This window comes from Mesoplodon densirostris, chromosome 4 (assembly GCF_025265405.1).
Source record: "Mesoplodon densirostris isolate mMesDen1 chromosome 4, mMesDen1 primary haplotype, whole genome shotgun sequence".
Classification (NCBI taxonomy): Eukaryota; Metazoa; Chordata; class Mammalia; order Artiodactyla; family Ziphiidae; genus Mesoplodon; species Mesoplodon densirostris.
Genome location: NC_082664.1, coordinates 80,251,143 through 80,270,234, shown reverse-complemented (window position 1 = coordinate 80,270,234; position 19,092 = coordinate 80,251,143). Strand labels below are relative to the sequence as shown.

Genomic DNA, 19,092 nt, shown 5'->3' with positions numbered 1-19,092 from the left:
CTCTTTCAGTCTTGTCTTTGGAATAAACGCTTTTGCCCCCAGTTTATGAATGTTCATCTCTCCACCAGCAAGTGGACAAGCAACCCTTGGCATTTGTTCCTTCATTCCCTTTGGCAGCAGGGGAGTCTTTCCTGGCCTAAAGACAGGAGTCTGAGTTTGAGCAAAGCCCTGGAATCATGGAGGAGAGCCCCCTGATGTCCCAGCTGGGGTAAACCTGCCCTCTCCTCCAGCAAGACTGGGCAGGCTCTCACAGCAGCTGTTTCCAGCCTCTTTCCCTGACCAGCCCCTGAGCCATGCATAAATTGGGGACCAAGTTGGCCTTGGTTAATCTCAGCTTTCTGCACAGCCCCAGCTCTCCGAGTTGTCATGCAGGTTGGTGGGGACTAAGCCAGGAGGGTGCCCTGTCCCAGGCACCCCTTTTCTGGCCACCCAAATGTGCTGCTGTGGTGCCCTTTGGGCCCATGAGGACCGCCAGGGCTCTGCTCCCCCAGCTCTCTGTCCGGGGAGATGAGAAACTGCCGTCACTCCCCTGCTGCCCTGGCCCAGCTGTCAGGACCCCTCAGCAGAGGGCGGGGTGCCAAGCCTTCCCCTTGCGTGTGGCTTGTTGTCTCTCAGGCCGGCGGGGCTTCGGCGGAGCCAGCCACAGCACACCCAGGGGGCACCTCCACCCAAGAAGGGGGAGGGGGCGGGCTGGCGTCACCCGGTCTTCCCCTGCCCCCTACCCTTCACCGCCTGCCCCTCCCTAGCTCCCTATTTGGCCATCCCCCTGGTTGCCCCCTCCCCTTCCTTACATGGTCTGGGGGGCCCCCGGGCTGATCCTCTCCCCTGCCCTTGGCTCCATGAATGGCCTCGGCGCTCCTCAGTGGTGCGAAGGCGACCAAATAAGGCAAGGTGGCCGACCGCGCCCCCCACCCCTGCCCCCGGCAGCTCCAACTGACCCCGTCCATCAGCGCCCTATAAAGCCGCGCGCCCCGCGCGGGGCACCAGCGCCTACCACCGCCCGAGCAGCCGAGCCGAGCCCGCCCCGCGGACGGTGAGTCAGCGCCGCCCGCCCCGCGCCTGGAGCCGGTGCCCCGCGCCCCCGCCGCTACATCACTTTTTTTCCCTTAAGACCAAACTTTTCATTTGGTTCTAACTTCTTTTGTCCTGGGTCTCGGTCTTCACTGGAGAGGGGCGCGTGGAGGGGTAGCCTTGGGCCCCAGTGGGGCTTTTGGGGTCCCTGCTGCCGTGTGCTTTTCCCTCCAGCTGGGGCTCGAGCATGCAGCGGGGTGTGGATGGGCCCGAAGTGGCTTCCCGGTTCGTGAGAAGGAGAAAATGTAAAGGGCCGGGGAGGACGTGCTAAGGGGTGACCGTCCCTCTTGCACTGGGGCAGGGGAGGAGCCTCCTGGCCTGGGAGCCGGGGCGGTTCCTCACCCCTGCTCTGCAGCTTCTTCCCACCCTCCTTTTTCTGCCCCGAGGGGAAGGGAGACGGCAGCGTCCCCCGCCCCCCTCCCCTGCCCGGGGACCCCCATCTGCCCTGTCCCTTCCTCCGGGGACGCGGACGAGGCCAGCTCCGCAGGCACTCAACGTAGGCCGCCTTGCTCTCCTCCATCCGTAGACCCCACTGAAGCTGCACCAAGATGTGCGACGACGAGGAGACCACCGCCCTGGTGTGCGACAACGGCTCCGGGCTGGTGAAGGCCGGCTTCGCGGGCGACGACGCGCCCCGCGCGGTCTTCCCTTCCATCGTGGGCCGCCCGCGCCACCAGGTAAACTTCCCGCCCCGCACAGCCTGCCCTCACCTGGAGCAGTCGCCAGCCCCACTCCACACCCTTCCTGCCACCTCTACAGCCCAGCAATCGAGGAAATGTCTCACCTGCCCCTCCTGTTCCATGAACTCATTAGGTCAGATAGGAAACAGCTGGATTCGCTTCCAATCTGAGCCCAGACAAGCAATACTCACACCCTCCAGCATACCAGGAAACGTGCAGCACCGCCCCCCACCCCGGCTCCCCCAGTCCACTTCAGGGACACAGCTCTGCCAGGGGTCCAACTTCCTCCTGTGAAAAGGCAGCAGCTTCTCTTTGCCACTCCTGACCTGCATTTTTAGTCCTCAGTATCTTCTCTAGCTCTTACACATTTCACTTTACTCCTTGGCCTCCCTTTTCAGTCCTGTTCAAAACTCATAATAATACAACATATCCCAACCAACCGGGAGCCAAGCCACATTGCTCCCTCTTGTTCACAGCCAGTTTATAGGGCTCCCAAAATGTAATCCATCTGCTTCCTGGCTGTTGCATATTTAGAAGCCAGTCATGACAGAGACAGTAAAGTGCCGTGGTGACAGTGATATACCACCTTGTTTATTAAAAGAAATGCCACGCTCTCTGGCTCTGCCTCAATGCCTGGCCAGACAGGCTGCCAGGGAGGAGAGTGGTATTCCTCAGTGTTGGTGGACCGTGGGTACTCCAGGACAGCTCTAGGAAGGTTGGCTTTCCCAGACAGGATGGTAATAGCATATCAGTCCATCTTTTTATGTTTACTTGATGAATGTCAAAATCTTTTCTTAGGAGAAATACAGTGTGTCATTAATTCAGTCATTCCACAATGTAGTCATTTATATTCCAGTTGACATAGGTGATGAGCTTAATAATTTAATGAAGGCATTGTGGTATTTTAAAAATGAGGTGAGGCTCTGCTTCTTCGGTGAAATAGCTTCATTTCTCCCCATCCCTAGTTATATTCTAAACAATAGAATTATACCTCTTGGGGGTGGGATGGGGAGAAGGTACAAGATTAACTTTAAATGATATTTCTGAATTGGGTAAATTCCTATTGTGTATATTTCTCATATTCATAAGGTGTCACTTGACTTGGGCAGTTAGATAGAAATTAATAAGGCGTTGATTATATTCCTGACATGGTGGAAGCTTGATTTTCTCATTACTTTCTTCTTATAGGGAGTCATGGTGGGTATGGGTCAGAAGGATTCCTACGTAGGTGATGAGGCCCAGAGCAAGCGAGGTATCCTGACTCTCAAGTACCCCATTGAGCACGGCATCATCACCAACTGGGATGACATGGAGAAGATCTGGCACCATACCTTCTACAATGAGCTCCGCGTGGCCCCTGAGGAACACCCCACTCTGCTCACTGAGGCCCCACTGAACCCCAAGGCCAACCGTGAGAAGATGACCCAGATCATGTTTGAGACCTTCAATGTCCCTGCCATGTATGTGGCCATCCAGGCGGTGCTGTCCCTGTATGCCTCTGGCCGTACCACAGGTGTGTTGGGATTGTGAGATAGTCCCTGATTAATTACATTCCCAAGTCTTCGACCTTGCTGGGAATCAGTTTCCCCAGTGAGAAAGGAATGATCCCTTTCCTCACGCTCCCGGGAAGGTGTCTCTGCTAAGGGAGAGGGGTAACAGTAATACCCTGAGGTTGGTTTCAGAGCACACTTATTTCTAAGAACTGAAAGAATACAGAGTTAGATCCTCCCCTTGCCTAAAGTATGTGATGTCACATATTGAGGCTTTGCACAAACTATCAACCTGGAATGCAGCAGTCATTGGTGTATGTTGACACCATCACAGCCCCTGGGCAAACATCCCTACAGGGTCCGAGTCAAAAAAAGAGAAGAACATGTGTAAGTTAGATGAGAGGAAAGAAAAACACGCCTGGTTGCTTGCATAAGATGCTAATAGCTGGTAAGAGGGATGGTCATTTGAAAGTGTCCTGGGAAAGTTTTTCTACTACAATATTTAAAAGGATGAACTGTTGCTGGCTTCAGATTTGGCATCCATTACGCTCATTTTTATTCTTCATGTGTAAGGGATCTAATTTTATCTGGATCTTTGCCCAGCGCTAGTATCTCTTAGCCAGGATTGGAAGTAGGCTTTGACATGGCTAAAGCAGTGGTGTCCTCAGAGATTTACCTTGTTCTTGTCTATTTTCTCTGACAGGCATTGTTCTGGACTCTGGGGATGGCGTAACCCACAACGTCCCCATCTACGAGGGCTATGCTTTGCCCCATGCCATCATGCGTCTGGATCTAGCTGGTCGGGATCTCACTGACTACCTCATGAAGATCCTCACTGAGCGCGGCTACTCCTTTGTCACCACCGGTGAGTGTGTGTGTATCTCATCTGCCATAGTATGTGTCTGGTTTTTTCCCTCCCCCAGCGAACCCACCTACCTCCTCAAGGTTGACTTCATCTTTCAGAGCTTAACTGTGACACCCTTTACTTCTGCAGCTGAACGTGAAATTGTTCGCGATATTAAGGAGAAGTTGTGCTATGTCGCTCTGGATTTTGAGAATGAGATGGCTACGGCTGCTTCTTCCTCCTCCCTGGAGAAGAGCTATGAGCTGCCTGACGGCCAAGTCATCACTATTGGCAATGAACGCTTCCGCTGCCCTGAGACGCTCTTCCAGCCCTCCTTCATTGGTGAGTTGTAGGGTCTGGTGCAGAAACACCGCTTGGTGGCTCCCAGGGTAAAAGCTATTATAATCGACAATGATTAAGGGGCCCTTGTGTTCAAAGAAGTCATAGCTTGGAGTCCCACACAGTTCAGCCTCAGGTCCCGATGGCTTCTTACAGGGATGGCCATCACTGCTCTGGAGCAATGATATGATAAAGGATGACACACTGGCTTCATCTCAAAATAAGGAATGAGACAGAGTAGTAACTGAATAATCCATATCTGCAAGGAAGAGATGATGACTCAAGAGTGCTGCCTTATTCTGATATGTTCCATCGCCAAGTAGCTAGACGTTACTTTCATCACTTAATTTAAGTGTAACAACAATCCAACTCATAGGAATAACTGGACATTTGTATGTCACCAAACATCTTTCCTAAGGAGTGATTTCCAAGAGGAAGCTTGTCAGGATCTTATTTTAGTCCATAAATAAGAATTGCATTAATTTACCGTAAATGTGTGTCTCATCCTTTCCTAATACGTCTCCATAATCTGATGGGTACAGCAAGTGTTCCCTTCAAACAGGTGCTAAACACAGTTGCATGTTTCTTGGCAGTCTGTTGTGGATTTACTGTCTGCACTTTTAAGACAGCTGTTCCCCAAAACCCTGCAATGTATCTTATAGAAGAACATATGTTTCAGAGACAAATGGTGACAATTTACCAACAGAGAGGGGTACTATTCTCTTCCCTCTACCCTGGCCCCCTGGCCTGAGTGCACTGTGATTTTTCTTTTTTTACACTTGTTCCTAGGTATGGAATCTGCTGGCATCCATGAAACAACTTACAACAGCATCATGAAATGTGACATTGATATTCGCAAGGACCTGTATGCCAACAATGTCTTATCTGGAGGTACCACCATGTACCCTGGTATTGCTGATCGCATGCAAAAGGAAATCACTGCCCTGGCTCCCAGCACCATGAAGATCAAGGTAAAGAGCCTCTGTGACTGGGGGAAGCAAGGCAGGTCTCCGTATTCCAAGCAGAATTCCTAACTCCTTTCCCCTCACCGCTTAGCTTCCCGTTTCCCATAAACTTTAGCTTTTCTAACACTTTTTCTGATTTTTCTAGCACTTTTCCCAAGATAGGAGACTTGGAAACACTTTCAAGCAGTGGATAAAAATAAATCTTTGAAGGAAAAAAAATAGCTAAATCTTTGAACACATTTTAAAAGACCCCAGCTTTCGGGCTAGCCTCCACCATGCATGTAGCTTATTGCCACATTATATTATGTTTCAGAGAAGTGGGGAAGTTCTATTTTATGGCGACTTTGATCATGGAAATGATGAAATAGAGGAAATGTATTAAACTTGACTCAGCCATATTCATTTGTGGGAATGAAGTATCACATTACAGTGAATTGATCACCAATATATTTTCTGTGAATCTCCTCAACATGTGCTCAGTTGCTTGGAACTTCAGAGTTCACTGGTGGTTTTTGTTTTCATTCTGCAGATTATTGCTCCCCCTGAGCGTAAGTACTCTGTCTGGATTGGGGGCTCCATCCTGGCCTCCCTGTCCACCTTCCAGCAGATGTGGATTAGCAAGCAAGAGTATGATGAGGCAGGACCATCCATTGTCCACCGCAAATGCTTCTAAGGTGCCTTCTCTCTTAGTCTACCTTATGTTCAGGACGACAGTATGATGCTTCTTGGAGTCTTCTGAACCACCCTCCCTCATCTCTCATCAATCATTGTACAGTTTGTTTACACACGTGCAATTTATTTGTGCTTCTAATATTTATTGCTTTATAAATAAACCAGACCAGGACTTGCAACCTACAAAAACAAACCTCTCTTACTTCTTTTTGGGGTTTGGGGTTTGGGGTAGGAGTAGGATGGGGCCAATGTTTGTATACTCAGTCTGTGAACTAGTATATTGGCGGCCTTGACACCAGGAGCATTGTAATATCACAGCACCACAAAGTTCATCAGATGAACTAGTGTGACTTTTAGCTGGGAGTTACAATATTAAATTTTGATTTTACCCTTTGGGACAGAATCATGAAGATATTTCATATCTGAAAAGCAGATTAGGTTTAGCTCCACATAAGCGAGAAACAGGATTGGAGAACACAATTCTCTAAGATTAGTTTCTATGATGACACTGAAAATTGTTGTTTTAGCACACGTTCCAGTTGTTTTTGTGACTTTGCAGAAACCACGTAGATATTGGTAATGAGAAAGTCAAAGATTATTTTAAACAGATTAGTTTAAATTCTCAATTCTCGGTCTCTTCAGTTATCTTCCTGAGGGCCCTGCATGTTAACGGTGAAACACAGAGGCCAGCTGACAGATAAGCCCAGCCATGTCCCATTCCAAATATTCCCTAAATAAATCAAGACCACTGGGCATGTTCAAAACAAATGTGAGGAAACAGGCACCAGATACCTTTGCCTAATCAGTGACTAACTTCTGGGACAGCTGTCTTCAGTTTCTTCAGTTCTTTGAAATCCTGGGATCTTGGGTCGAATGGAGTGAAGTCTATAAAATCCTGAGGAGTTAAGGGGAGCAGAAAGCCATAATATTCCCTTTACGCTGTGCTGGGCTCTTTGCAAAGTATGCTGGGGATAGTGCTGCATCCAAAAGACTCTATTGTGCTCTGTCCTTGAGGGGTTCACACACACACTACTCATACACTCATAAACTAATATTTATTAGTTCCTAGGAACTAATAGGTAGTGAAGAAATTTCGAGTCTTTTAGGCGTAAAATAGCAAAAGTTATAGCAAAAGTCTATATTCAACTTGAGGTCTTCCAGGCTCATAATAAAAGGAATCTCTCCTTCAGGCAGAACTTGGCTGTTGCTATGGCAACCAAGCTCACACTAGGAAGATAGGGGGAAAAGCTCTTGGGGAGAATGCAAAAGTATACCTCTGGTATCCTCATGCTAGAAGATGTTCCTTGCAGTTCACTCATCAGCTCTGCATGCAATAGATGTAAGCAAGATTGACTAGGAGGATAAAGAACTTCCAGGTAAGCGTAGCTGAGTCCTCATGATTCTGGGCCCTCTCTCCTGCCCGGGAAAGCCAGCCAAGTCAGGTGAGATGGAAGCAGGGGTGGTCTGCGCACGTCCCTCAGCAGCTTTGCTGATTGTTCTGCATTGTTTTACTGCAGCTTCCATGGGCATCAGGGTTGGGGAGGGGAGGCAGAGAGAAACCAGACCCAAGGGAAGATTACAGTAAAGCTGAACTAAAATGTGGCATTAATAGTAGATGAGAAGTGGACTCTGGAGTCAAGGGTAACAAGAAATTCAGTCAACAGGTTTAGTGTTGAACACAGAAATTTGATTTGAAGAACTCTGGAAATACTCCTGGATGGTGACATCTTATAGGGTAGGATATGATGCAGCAGGCCACGTGTGGGAAATTTAAAAGCAAACCTGCCTTAGGCCAAATATTGAAGTTTTCCCAAGACATCTTTAACTGTAGGATCTACCCTTTGGACTTCTTTTCCAGTGCCTTCCACCCAATGGTGGCTACCTGCGACAGTCTTCCTACTCCTCATATCTTTTTTTTAAATTTTTTTTTAACTTGCCTGTCCTTTACATGCATTCCTCAAGAGCAGACTATGCTAATTAAGATATTAGTTACCTAATCTATGTTCCTGGGGAAAAGTTAGAACTTATTTTCCCACTAGAGAGCATACTCATAATTTAACAATAATTTTCCTGTCTATGTATAGTTTTTTATACTAACCTGAAGGACTGATGTTGCTTGGGCTTTCAGTCAAAAAGATCCTAGAGGGCTTCCCTGGTGGCGCAGTGGTTGAGAGTCCGCCTGCCGATGCAGGGGACACGGGTTTGTACCCCGGTCCGGGAGGATCCCGCATGCCGCGGAGCAGCTGGGCCCGTGGGCCATGGCCGCTGAGCCTGTGCGTCCGGAGCCTGTGCTCCGCAACGGGAGAGACCACAACAGTGAGAAGCCCGCATATCGCAAAAAAAAAAAAAAAAAAAAGATCCTAGAGAGCAAATCCTAGTTCTTCCATTGACTAGTTGAGTGGACCTTAAGTAAATTAATTACTTAGCCTCTCTGAACCTCAGAACAGAGGGGCTAACTAAAATCGTGGTCCGAGAGTTGTGAGAATGTGATGATATCATGCATTTAAGACACTAAGCACAGGGGCACAGCACAACGGCATTTGTGCTCCAGATAAACAAGGAGAAAGTTTACTTTCCTTCCCTCCCCCTTTCTTCCTTTCTGGCATGGACTTTGGAGGCTGGGTTGGGTGCGTAGAGGGGGAGGTGAGCTGTAAATATCTCTTCACAATGCAGTGGTGTTTCTATAGATCCTGAGTTTTTCTTGAGCCAAAGAATCAGAATAGGACAAATGAAGGACTAGAAAGCACAGGAGGGAGAAAACCGTTAAAGCAGATTCGTATAAGGAAGTGAAGGAAGGCAAAGAGGAAACCAAGTCTCTTCCCTGGAGACTTGGAAGACAAATTGAAGAGAGATGTGGCCTGGGCAGGAGGAGCAGAGGCTGTGTGTGAGTGTGTGTGTGTGTGCGCGCGTGCGCGCACATACATGCAGGTGTGGGTGCTCCCACACAGAACACAGGTGAAAGCAATCAACAGAGAGCCAGGCTGTTGGCTGTGTGAAGAGGATTTCCTTTCTGTTGTTCTGTGCTCTTCAACTGCCAGCACCCTCCTCACCCCTTCTTCTCATCCCCGTTCAAGAGCCTTGGTTTTCTACTCTTTACTTTGCATCTATACAATCAGCATAGATGGACAAACAGATGCATAACTGTTTCACGAAAAGTTGACCTGAGAGAATTTGGTCCCACAAGCCCCGTCTTCCAGGTAACTCCTTTTCTGCCAGCTAGACCCACGCAGGAGTGATCACTTAGGGAGGAACTTTGTCACCATCGCACCCCCAATCAGCTTCCTGGCTCCGCACCCTGTTTCAGCCTCACCAAGTTTCTCTTGTCTTCTTTCGGGCCTTGGGTTCTACGTTCTTTGGCCCCAGCTTCTGGTCAGGAACAGAACATCTCTTAAACCAGCTCAGGTTAGGAAGGGGGTTTATTAAAAATATATAGAGGGGCTCCTAGAACCTGAGGGCATAAAATAGGGCAGGACATCATAGGGAATGGGAACTTGGAACTAGAAAGTCATCAGGAGCTGAGGGCATTCTCTATCCCTTCAGTGGCCTTTCTCCATGAACCTGACCTATGTTTCACACAACTCCTCCCAAAGGAATGACCCTCAACAGACAGGTGTGTTTCATGCATGACCCTCGAGACTAATGGGATGAGGAGGCTGAGATCTGACATGAGGACTTGGACATTTAAGGGCCAGCAACCAATCAGACATTTTTTTCCCTGTCTAGTTTGTAGAGGCACAGACAGGGCTGTTGTTTGTGGTTTTTGGAACTGACACAGAGCAGGTGGTGGCCAAGATGGGCTAAGAAAACTAAAACCTGCAGAGAGGAGTGAGAAAACGGAGCGGTTACAGCTCAGGGAACAAACACGACTGCTTAAACACACCTCTTGTGTTTAGGGATTGTGGGTAGGGATGTGTGTATGCGTAAGGTAGTTTCTTTATTGTGGTGGAGTTTGGGTGGAATAACACCCCACATAGGAAGGAATAAAAGAGTTCAGTGAAAGGAGATTCTGGTGGAGGGGAGAATTCTGCTTAGATCAGGCTGTCAGGAAAAACCTCTTTGAAAAGGTAACGTTAAATCTGAGACTTGACGAGTGGAAAAAGCAGACAGTGAAAATAGCAGCTGCAAAGACCCGGATGTAGGAGAGTCTATCATGTTCAAAGACGTGAGAGGACCCAAGTGGATGGACAGTGATGGGGGGCTGAGGGGCAGTAGAGTGCGTGATTCTGGAGAGGTGGTCAGAACAGCCATTATGCAGGGCATTTACACAGTGATGAAAGTTTAGATCCTAAGTATAATAGAGTGATGCTGAGGGGTTTAAAGCGTGGAAATATAAAACATATACTTAAAAAACTCATTCTAGGTACAATGTGGAAACTGGATTGGAGAAGCAAGAGTGGAGGCAAGTAAATCACCGGGAGGCTCTTCCACTGATGTAGGTGGGAGACCCTGGGACTCGGACCTGGGGGAAGCTGTGAAGATGGAGCGCAGTGTGGACATGGTCCAGATGGGTCTCATAAGCAGCAAAGACAGGGTGTGCTGGTGATCTGGAGAGGGCCAGGCAAGAAGAGGGCAGGACCACGGAGGCTGCCCAGGCTGCCGGCTTGAGTGGACCATGTGTTTTCAAGGAAATGAAAATTTCAAGGTAATCTAAATGCAGCTTCAGTCCAACATTGGAGAGGAAGGTTTTGCTCTCTCAAACCTCAAAAACGGGGTTTGCTCTGGGTCTTGGAAAGTGTTTTCTGGGAGAAAGGGAGGGAGACTGAATGAGCAGAAGTGGTTTGGGGGACAGGGAGGCGGTGGGCAGAGCTGACTAGAGCAGGGAGTGTGTGTTGGGATACAGCAGTCAGGAGGATTGGGACCCTGTAGGGTGAGGGCCAGAGCATGGGTTTAGGAGACACAGGTGGGCTGTGTTCTTGCCTATAAAGCACAAATGATGATAGAATTGCCCTTTGAAGTTGCTGTGAGGATTAAATGGGATAAAGTTGATACTAGGCTCAGGCCTTGACACATAGTGGAACATTAATTAATGCTCAATAATCGTTGTTATTAATGTTGTACTTATTGTTATTAACATTATACTTACATGTATTTATATATAGCATATATAATTTATATTATACATTAAACACACGTGTGTGTCTATATTGTGGAAGAATCGAAAGACGAATGTAGGAATTCGGATGATCTGAAAGAGTATGCGTTTTGTGATGACATTTCCTGAGAAGTGGTTCATTCAATGATATTTAAAGAAGGTGAATTCTGGCATCTGGGTCCAGAATGGTTTAGTGAGCAGAGATCCTTACTGAACGACCCAATAGTCCAAGAGCAACTAGAGAATGTAGGGAGCACATACTCCAAAGGCTGAGACTGTGGCGCTAGATTCTCCTTCATCTGTCAAAGGCGTTACTGACCTAAATAGCCTCAAGAAGTCAGGAAAAGTATGGCCATGATATAGGGTTTAAAGAGTTTGATTAATAATCACCATGGCCTTACATTACATGGACTGTTAAGAAAATCTAAATTGGCCTCCTGAATTCTCAGTGTAGGAAGCACTTTTTATACCACTTTGAGCCTCCTCTCAAGTTGAAGGAATTTATTTTAAAACTGTTTAAATCCTACAGCAAAGGGTGGCTGTATTCTCTTTTATACCCATTACCCTGGAGCATCAATTCCATTGTGTTATAATAACTGGTTTGATTTTTTTTTTTTTTTTTTTTTTTTTTTTTTGTGGTACGCGGGCCTCTCATTGCTGTGGCCTCTCCCCGCTGTGGCCTCTCCCCGTTGCGGAGCACAGGCTCCGGACGCGCAGGCTCAGCGGCCATGGCTCACGGGCCCAGCCGCTCCGCGGCATGTGGGATCTTCCCGGACCGGGGCACGAACCCGTGTCCCCTGCATCGGCAGGTGGACTCTCAACCACTGCGCCACCAGGGAAGCCCATAACTGGTTTGATTTTAATACATAAAAGAAAGCTCCATCACTGAAATATGGTATGTGGATTCCAGTTTTTAAAAAGAAAACTGTAGGTTGGTAGGGATAAGGGATTCAGCAGGAAGAATTTGATGAGTGTTTACTCCAAATATAAATCTTAATTGGGAGGATATAAAATATAAAATATAAAGTATGTATTCAAACTCTAAGAGAATGAAGTATGATGCAAGGAATCAAAAATCTACTACAGGGACTTCCCTGATGGTCCAGTGGTTAACAATCCACCTTCCAATGCAGGATTCGACGCAGATTCGATCCCTGGTCAGGGAACTAAGGTCCCACATGCTGCGGAGCAACTAAGCCTGCACACCGCAAGTACTGAGCCTGTGAGCTCTAGAGCTCACGCGCCACAACTAGAGAGAAGCCCGCATGCTGCAACGAAGTGTCCGCACACCGCAAGGAAAGATCTGGCATGCCCCAATGAACATCCCCGAGGGCAGCAACTTAGACCCAACACAGCCAAAGAAAGAAAGAAAGAAAGAAAGATTTTTTTAAAAATCTACTACAATGTTCACATGTTGAATTGAAGCCTCCATCAGCCTGGGTCCCCACAGGATTAGAATGAGCGGCGCCCCCTGCAGACAGAAAGCATGAGTGAGAAATAAACTGTTAAAGTAAACCACTGAGATTGTGTTTGGTACAACTGCATAACTTAGCCTGTTCTGACTGTTATCACCAGCTTTTCACTCACCTCCCCAGGATTCCACTTTGCTCTGGGGCTCTGAGGTGATTTCATGCCAGCTGAATAATACATTTCAAATAATAAATGTAAGCCAGGACTTTTGTTATTTTAGTAGGGATGTTTGTTCAGGGTGTTCAAAATGCCACCCTGTCAGACATGGAAGTTTAGTATTGGGTAATTTTATTCCATTTTTGGAGGGGAGGGCATGGAATTTTGTTTTTCTTTGGCGTGTGAATGAAATAGAAAATCTATCTGAAGTTACTCTAGATACATCTTGTTGGTTAAACATGTGAGTAGGATGCTAAGAAGGTAAAAATGAAGGGTTTCGTCCAGGTTACTTTGTTTTAGTCTATGTTTAAAGTTTGCACCTGAACTGGCCTCATCATGGAATTATATTACCTAACTTTTTAAAGCTTCAAGATATAATTCACATATACAATTCACTCACTTAGAGAATACAATTCAACTGTTTTTTAGTAGATTCATAGATAAGTGCCACCATCGCACAGTCAATTTTAGAACATTTTCATCACTTTAAAAAAAAGCCTCAGTCCTAAAAAAGAAAAGGGAAAGAAAAGGAAAGAAAAGAAAAAGCCTCAGACCCTTTAGCTCTTACTCCTTTGTGCCCCTCCCCCATGGAAGGAGGTGGTGGGATGATCTGGTTGCATATACTATCTCTCCAGAGAAGAGTAAAATTGGGATTTTTGCCTTAATAAAGTCCTCTATTGCAAGAAACATAAAGAGAACAATCAGGGCCTTTGCTCGTGTGATTCCTTCTGCACCAGCCTCTTTCCTCCTCATGGCTGAGAACCTTAGAAGCCTTCTTGAGATACTCATCTCAGTTGGACCCCTACCTCACTTCCACTCTTGGTTTGTTTCTTTCATATCCTGTATTATATTACCTTTTGTTTCAACTTAACTTGATTGATGTGTAATTTAAATACAATAAAATGTGCCCATTTTAAGCATGCAATTCAATGAGTTTTGACAAATGCATAAACCCAGTAACCACCACCCCAATCAAAATATAGCACATTCCACCAACACCCTCCAAATTCCCTCCTGCTTCTCCAGATTTAACCCTCTCCACCTCAACTCCAGACAACACTTTTTGTCATTATGGTTTAGTTTTCCCTATCCTCAAACTTTATAATAATCATAAGTTAAATTGTTCGCTTATCTCTTTCTTCTCTGTTTCTACTAGACTTTTTTTTTTAAAACCTTGATTTTCTAGCACAGAGAGTCTAGCACCAGGCCAGACAGTGTTAGAAGGGATAAATCCCAAATCATTCTATTTATCAGCTTTAACTTAGAAAACTGAAGCATCTAAATATTTGATTGTAAGAGTGATGATTTTATTACGAGGGTTAATAAACAGGAGGAGGCTTTTATTCATCTTTTTGCTTTCTTGCCTCCCCTGCCCCCATCTTTTTCATCACAACAATGTCAAAAGTAGCCTTGAATGGGAGAGAAAGCTGTGTTAGGAGTCACGTTCCTTTGCCTTTGGGCAAAATGTGTTACCATTTTGAATGAACAGGTAGGAAGAGTCTCATTCTTTTGTTTTGTGGCTTTCAACTTTGAGCTTTCAGCTTCCTTGATGAAGACATTTTTAAGGGGATCTAGCAAATCTATGCCCTTGATAACAAGATATGAGATCAACTCAAACCATATCTCTACTTCTGAAAAATATCCGAGACTTGTGTTCTGCCAACAATATCGTAGCAGTTCTGTTAATTTTTGACAAGCTATTTCTCTCACTATAATGTAATCAAACTTCAAATCACATACCTGCAAACTGGCCTTTCTCATCCACGCACAGGAGAGGAAGAGGTCGTGTTCAGTATCTCTTCCTTATAGATGCAGGAGCTGAGGTACAGAGACCCTTCTACGGCTGCTTTTCCCCGCTTCCTTTGTGTGCATTCATTTCCGCTTTGGCAGTGTGTGCATCCGTCAGCCCAAGTTCTAAATCTCTTTCTCTCTCACTATCTAGGACACATGAGAATTAACCTACTCATGTAGATTACAGGGGCCCAGCCCTCATTAACCTTAATATTGAAAGAAATACAGCTTTTGCGGCAGGAGAAGCAGAAATGCCCTTCCTCTCAGCACAAATAGCGACATTGGCATGAGCTGAGTAGATGGGCTTTTTAGGAGGTCGTTCATCCAATACTAACATCTGCTTCCAGTCAGTGACAATTTCACATGGATTATCTTCCTGGATTTGTGGGCCTCTTCATACAGTATTGTAAAATTGCATCCCTGAGGTTATTTTAGAGTAGATCAAGGTACTGTCTAGTCTGTATTTTCTTCATGTCCTTTGAATTAATGACTCCATTCTGAAATTCTCATCGTCCTGCCCAGTGGGTACTCAACAACTACTTGTTGAAGGACTGAACAGCTGACATTTCTCTCTTAAATGCTGTAGTCAACGTACACTTGACCTCCTCTTTTCCAGACATCAGGTGCTCTGTCTGTTCCCTGCTTGCTGGGCCTGACTTTTGCTTTAATGGGATTTAAGTACTGAGCAAATCTCAGCCATGTCCTCATCCCTCCTCTTTGGAAGATGTTGCTTTTGTCAATGACACTGAGTTTGGGGAGGACAGTCACCATTTGGGGTTGGAGAAGCGGGAAGAGAGGACAGGATATAAATTCATAACCAGGGCAAGTTAGAGGAATGCTGAGGACAGACTTGAACCTCAGAGAAGGCAAAACCAGGAAACAGGAGGGAAGAAAAGCTGCTCAGAGCAGCCCAGGCCATGACCTCTAGCTGGCTGTACAATAACTAGAATCAAACCTGTGTAAGAAAAGTTGGGCAATGGGCCCAGGTACAAAGAAGTGGTAGCTTATGAAACTCCCTCATTTTTCTAAGCTTGATGACACCCCTTTGCCAGATGAGGGTCAGGCTTTTCCAAGAAGGCTAGGCAAATTTTCATTTATTATCTTCCATCAATCCCAAAGTAGTCACTACTCTTCTCTTGATTCAGGACAACAGGAAAATATTTAATTGCCCACCAGATGGTCTGACACCATTTAGAACTGTGTTTTTCAAGCTGTGGATCATGATCCATTAATTGAGTTTTGAATCAGTTGAGTAGGTTTCGGCTAGTATTAAAACAAAAGCAAAAACAAAAAGAAAAACAAAAAAACAAAAAACCCAAGCAGGACAGAGAATAGAAAATATCAAAGTATACTGTATGTAGTGAGGGTAAATAATGTTTTGTGGAGCTCTGTTTAGTCTCTACGTATATGCACTAGGTTGCAACATGAAATGTTTTTTGTGGATCATGGTGAAAAAAAGTTTATCACCAGTTTACAATGATCAATTTTCAGATATTATTAAAAAACTTTTTATGAGGAAAATTTTCAAATATACATAAAATAGCAACAGTAGTGAGACAGACCCTGTGTATCCTCATCTAGTTTCCAAATTATCTTTTGTATGTAGTACAATCTTATTTATTTCCTTCACTAATTTATTTTTATTTCTTTTCTCCATCCCTACCAAATGCAGGGGATACTTCAGGTAGAATTGAAATAATCCTTCCTAATGGGTTGAGTTGTGAACATTTCAGGTCAATTGGGAGTCTTCCTGAGAGGCTACAGGAAACTACTGGGAAAAACAAGTTTGGAAGAAAAACTTAGGCAAATCTCACAGATGCTGCTTGCACTCCAGGCTCTATGCCTTGAAAGAGTCAGTCATTTCACCTGGTTTAGTTAAAGTTCCCGTTTTACCTCATGTCCCTTACAGAATAGAGAAAAGTAGAGCTGGGTGGGATGTGAGAACACTCAGTCCAGCTTTTTGTTTTACAGATGAAGAAACTGAACTCTCTAGGAGTGGGAACTGGGTTACCCAGGAGAGCCTCTCATCTAATACCTCTCTCACATCCCCCATCTGATTTCAGGAGCCATGTATATTTTGGATGCAATGAAAAGTTTTTTGTTTTTTTCTTTTTTTTGCGGTACGTGGGCCTCTCACAGTTGTGGTCTCTCCCGTTGCGGAGCACAGGCTCCGGACGTGCAGGCTCAGCGGCCATGGCTCACGGGCCCAGCTGCTCTGTGGCCTGTGGGATCTTCCTGGACCAGGGCACGAACCCGTGTCCCCTGCATCAGCAGGCGGACTCTCAACCACTGTGCCACCAGGGAAGCCAAAAAAGGTTTTTTTTTATACTCAGCCTTACTCACCTTCTCTGTTTTTCCTACACTCTCCTGAAATGGGTGCTGTTTCTCTAATCCATGAGTTTGCATTTTTTATACATTTACCAACTATCCACATAGCTACTAAATATCCATGTAGAAAAGATAGGCTGTTGCTTCCTGTGTTTAACATTTATACAAATGGAGTTATAGTCTACTTACTATGCAGCATCTTGCTTTTTTCATTCAATATTTAGTTTTGGAGATCTATCCTTGTTGAGATATATATATCAATTTCATTCATTTTTCACTTCTAGGTATTATGCCATCAAATGAGTAAATCACATTTTGATACTTCTATCATTGAATTTTGTGTTTTTCATTTTCATGCATTTTGTTTTGTTTCCTTTCCTTCCTTTACTGACTGCTATGGACTGAATGTTTGTATCCTCCCAGAATTCATATGTTGAAGCCCTAAACTTCACTGTGATGGAGGTTGGGCCTTTGTGAGTAATTAGAGTTAGATGGGCTCATGAGGGTGGGACCCTTGGGATGGGATTAGTGCCCTTACCAGAAGAGACACCAGAGAGCTTGCTTTCTCTCTTTTTTTCTCTATCTGAGGACATAGCAAGAAGGTGGACATCTGCAATTCCTGCAATGCGGGAAAAGATCTCTCACTAGCAATCAGCTGGCATCTTGATCTTGGACTTCCAAAAACTGTGAGAAAATACATTTCTGTTGTTTAAGCAACCTAGTCTATGGTATTTTGTTGTGGCAGTTTGAGCAGACTAAGACATTGACCTCTATTGAATTGATGTTTTCTCTAGTAGTTTCCTCTCTACTAGCCTGGAAGTTTTTTGGGTTTTTTTTTTTTTTTTTTTTTTTGCGACATGTGGGCCTCTCACTGTTATGACCTCTCCTGTTGCAGAGCACAGGCTCCGGACTCGCAGGCTCAGCGGCCATGGCTCATGGGCCCAGCCGCTCCGCAGCATGCGGTATCCTCCCGGACCAGGGCACGAGCCCGTGTCCCCTGCATCGGCAGGTGGACCCTCAACCACTGCCAGGGAAGCCCTAGCCTGGAAGTTTTACATTCCATTTCTACTCTTTTTTTTTATTTGCTCTAAAGCTTTTAATACACATTTAACTAAGTACAATCTAAAATTAATTTCTATGCTCCTCCTGTTATAGTCACCTTGTTTTTATCCCTATTCTGCCTACATTAAGTATCTACAGCAGATACTTCTATAAACGAGACTGTCTTTCTTTTCTCATACTTTTTTCTCACATCCCACTCTGGGTTTAATTTCTTTCTTGATTGATAGTTCTTCATAATTCTTTCAGTGAAGATCTGTGCATAGGAAATGCTTTCATTCTTTGTCTCAAAAAATATTTTCCTCTCCATCATTAATATAGTTGGGTATATAGGCATAGAAAAATAACTGCAAGGCAGTGATTATATCTGAATGGAAAAACCACTGGTAGTTTTCTTTAGTTACTTACATGTTCTAATTTTTCTATGCTGGATATTATTTGTGCAATTTCCCAAAAGTTAAAAAATTCACGCCAAAATGCAGTAAGAGACAAAATACTTTGATCACTGGCTCATCAAATCAGTGCCAAATCTTCATGTATTCTGATCCTGTTTCTGTAAGATTTTCTTCAGGAGAACCATTGAAGGTGATGCTGTTGCCATGGCACCATACAAGTCATCCCCTTAGATATTAAAATGGAGGAGTCTCATCATTCTAGGCTCAGGTGTCAGCTGTTCTGGGCAGCTTTTATTTGCACACCTTCAATGCAAATGTGCTTTTAATCCTGCTTTCTACTTGACATTAGAAATTCTTCTTTATGGTGATGGAATGCAATGTCTGTCTTCATGCAAGACTTGAAGCTGGAGTGTGAAAGAATCATAGCCAGCACCCACTGTACCTGGGAAGTGTGGCTACATCCCCTCTCTGTTTTCAAAGCTGATTTTTTTTAATGCAAATGATGCTCCAGTTGGCCTTGACAGCAGCATCTGTGCATGAGATGGAAATCCAGAGCATAATCCAGGTCCCCTCCAAAGTCACCAAATTTCAAAGGACAGCAGTGAAAATTATATTGAGAGAGAGAGAGAGAGAGAGAGAGAGAGAGAGAGAGAGAGAGAGAGAGAGAGATCACAGGCAGTGACACTGAGCTAACATCATTTTTCAGGGAGCTGGTTAGCTGGAGAAATCTGAATTCTTTT

The 19,092-nt window shown here is 45.2% G+C and overlaps 1 protein-coding gene across 2 annotated transcripts; it reads left to right on the top strand.

Annotated features, from left to right (window-relative positions):
- The first annotated feature begins 993 nt into the window (after positions 1-993).
- On the top strand, positions 994-6,235 carry ACTC1 (actin alpha cardiac muscle 1). 2 transcript variants are annotated; one of them, XM_060096569.1, is made up of 7 exons: positions 994-1,033; positions 1,598-1,748; positions 2,940-3,264; positions 3,945-4,106; positions 4,236-4,427; positions 5,214-5,395; positions 5,919-6,235. In XM_060096569.1, the coding sequence occupies exons 2-7, from the start codon at positions 1,620-1,622 to the stop codon at positions 6,060-6,062; spliced, it is 1,134 nt and encodes a 377-aa protein (XP_059952552.1). In that variant the 5' UTR covers positions 994-1,033; positions 1,598-1,619; the 3' UTR covers positions 6,063-6,235. The 2 variants fall into 2 exon arrangements, with proteins under 2 accessions (XP_059952552.1, XP_059952553.1); XM_060096570.1 differs by lacking the exon at positions 994-1,033 and adding an exon at positions 1,277-1,296.
- Positions 6,236-19,092: the final 12,857 nt, after the last annotated feature.

Coding starts and splice junctions, on each gene's coding strand:
- ACTC1 (XM_060096569.1), top strand. CDS start 1,620: ATGTGCGACGACGAGGAGACCACCGCCCTGGTGTGCGACAACGGCTCC. Junction 3,265..3,944: donor TGCCTCTGGCCGTACCACAG/GTGTGTTGGGAT, acceptor TTTCTCTGACAG/GCATTGTTCTGGACTCTGGG. Junction 4,428..5,213: donor CTTCCAGCCCTCCTTCATTG/GTGAGTTGTAGG, acceptor ACTTGTTCCTAG/GTATGGAATCTGCTGGCATC.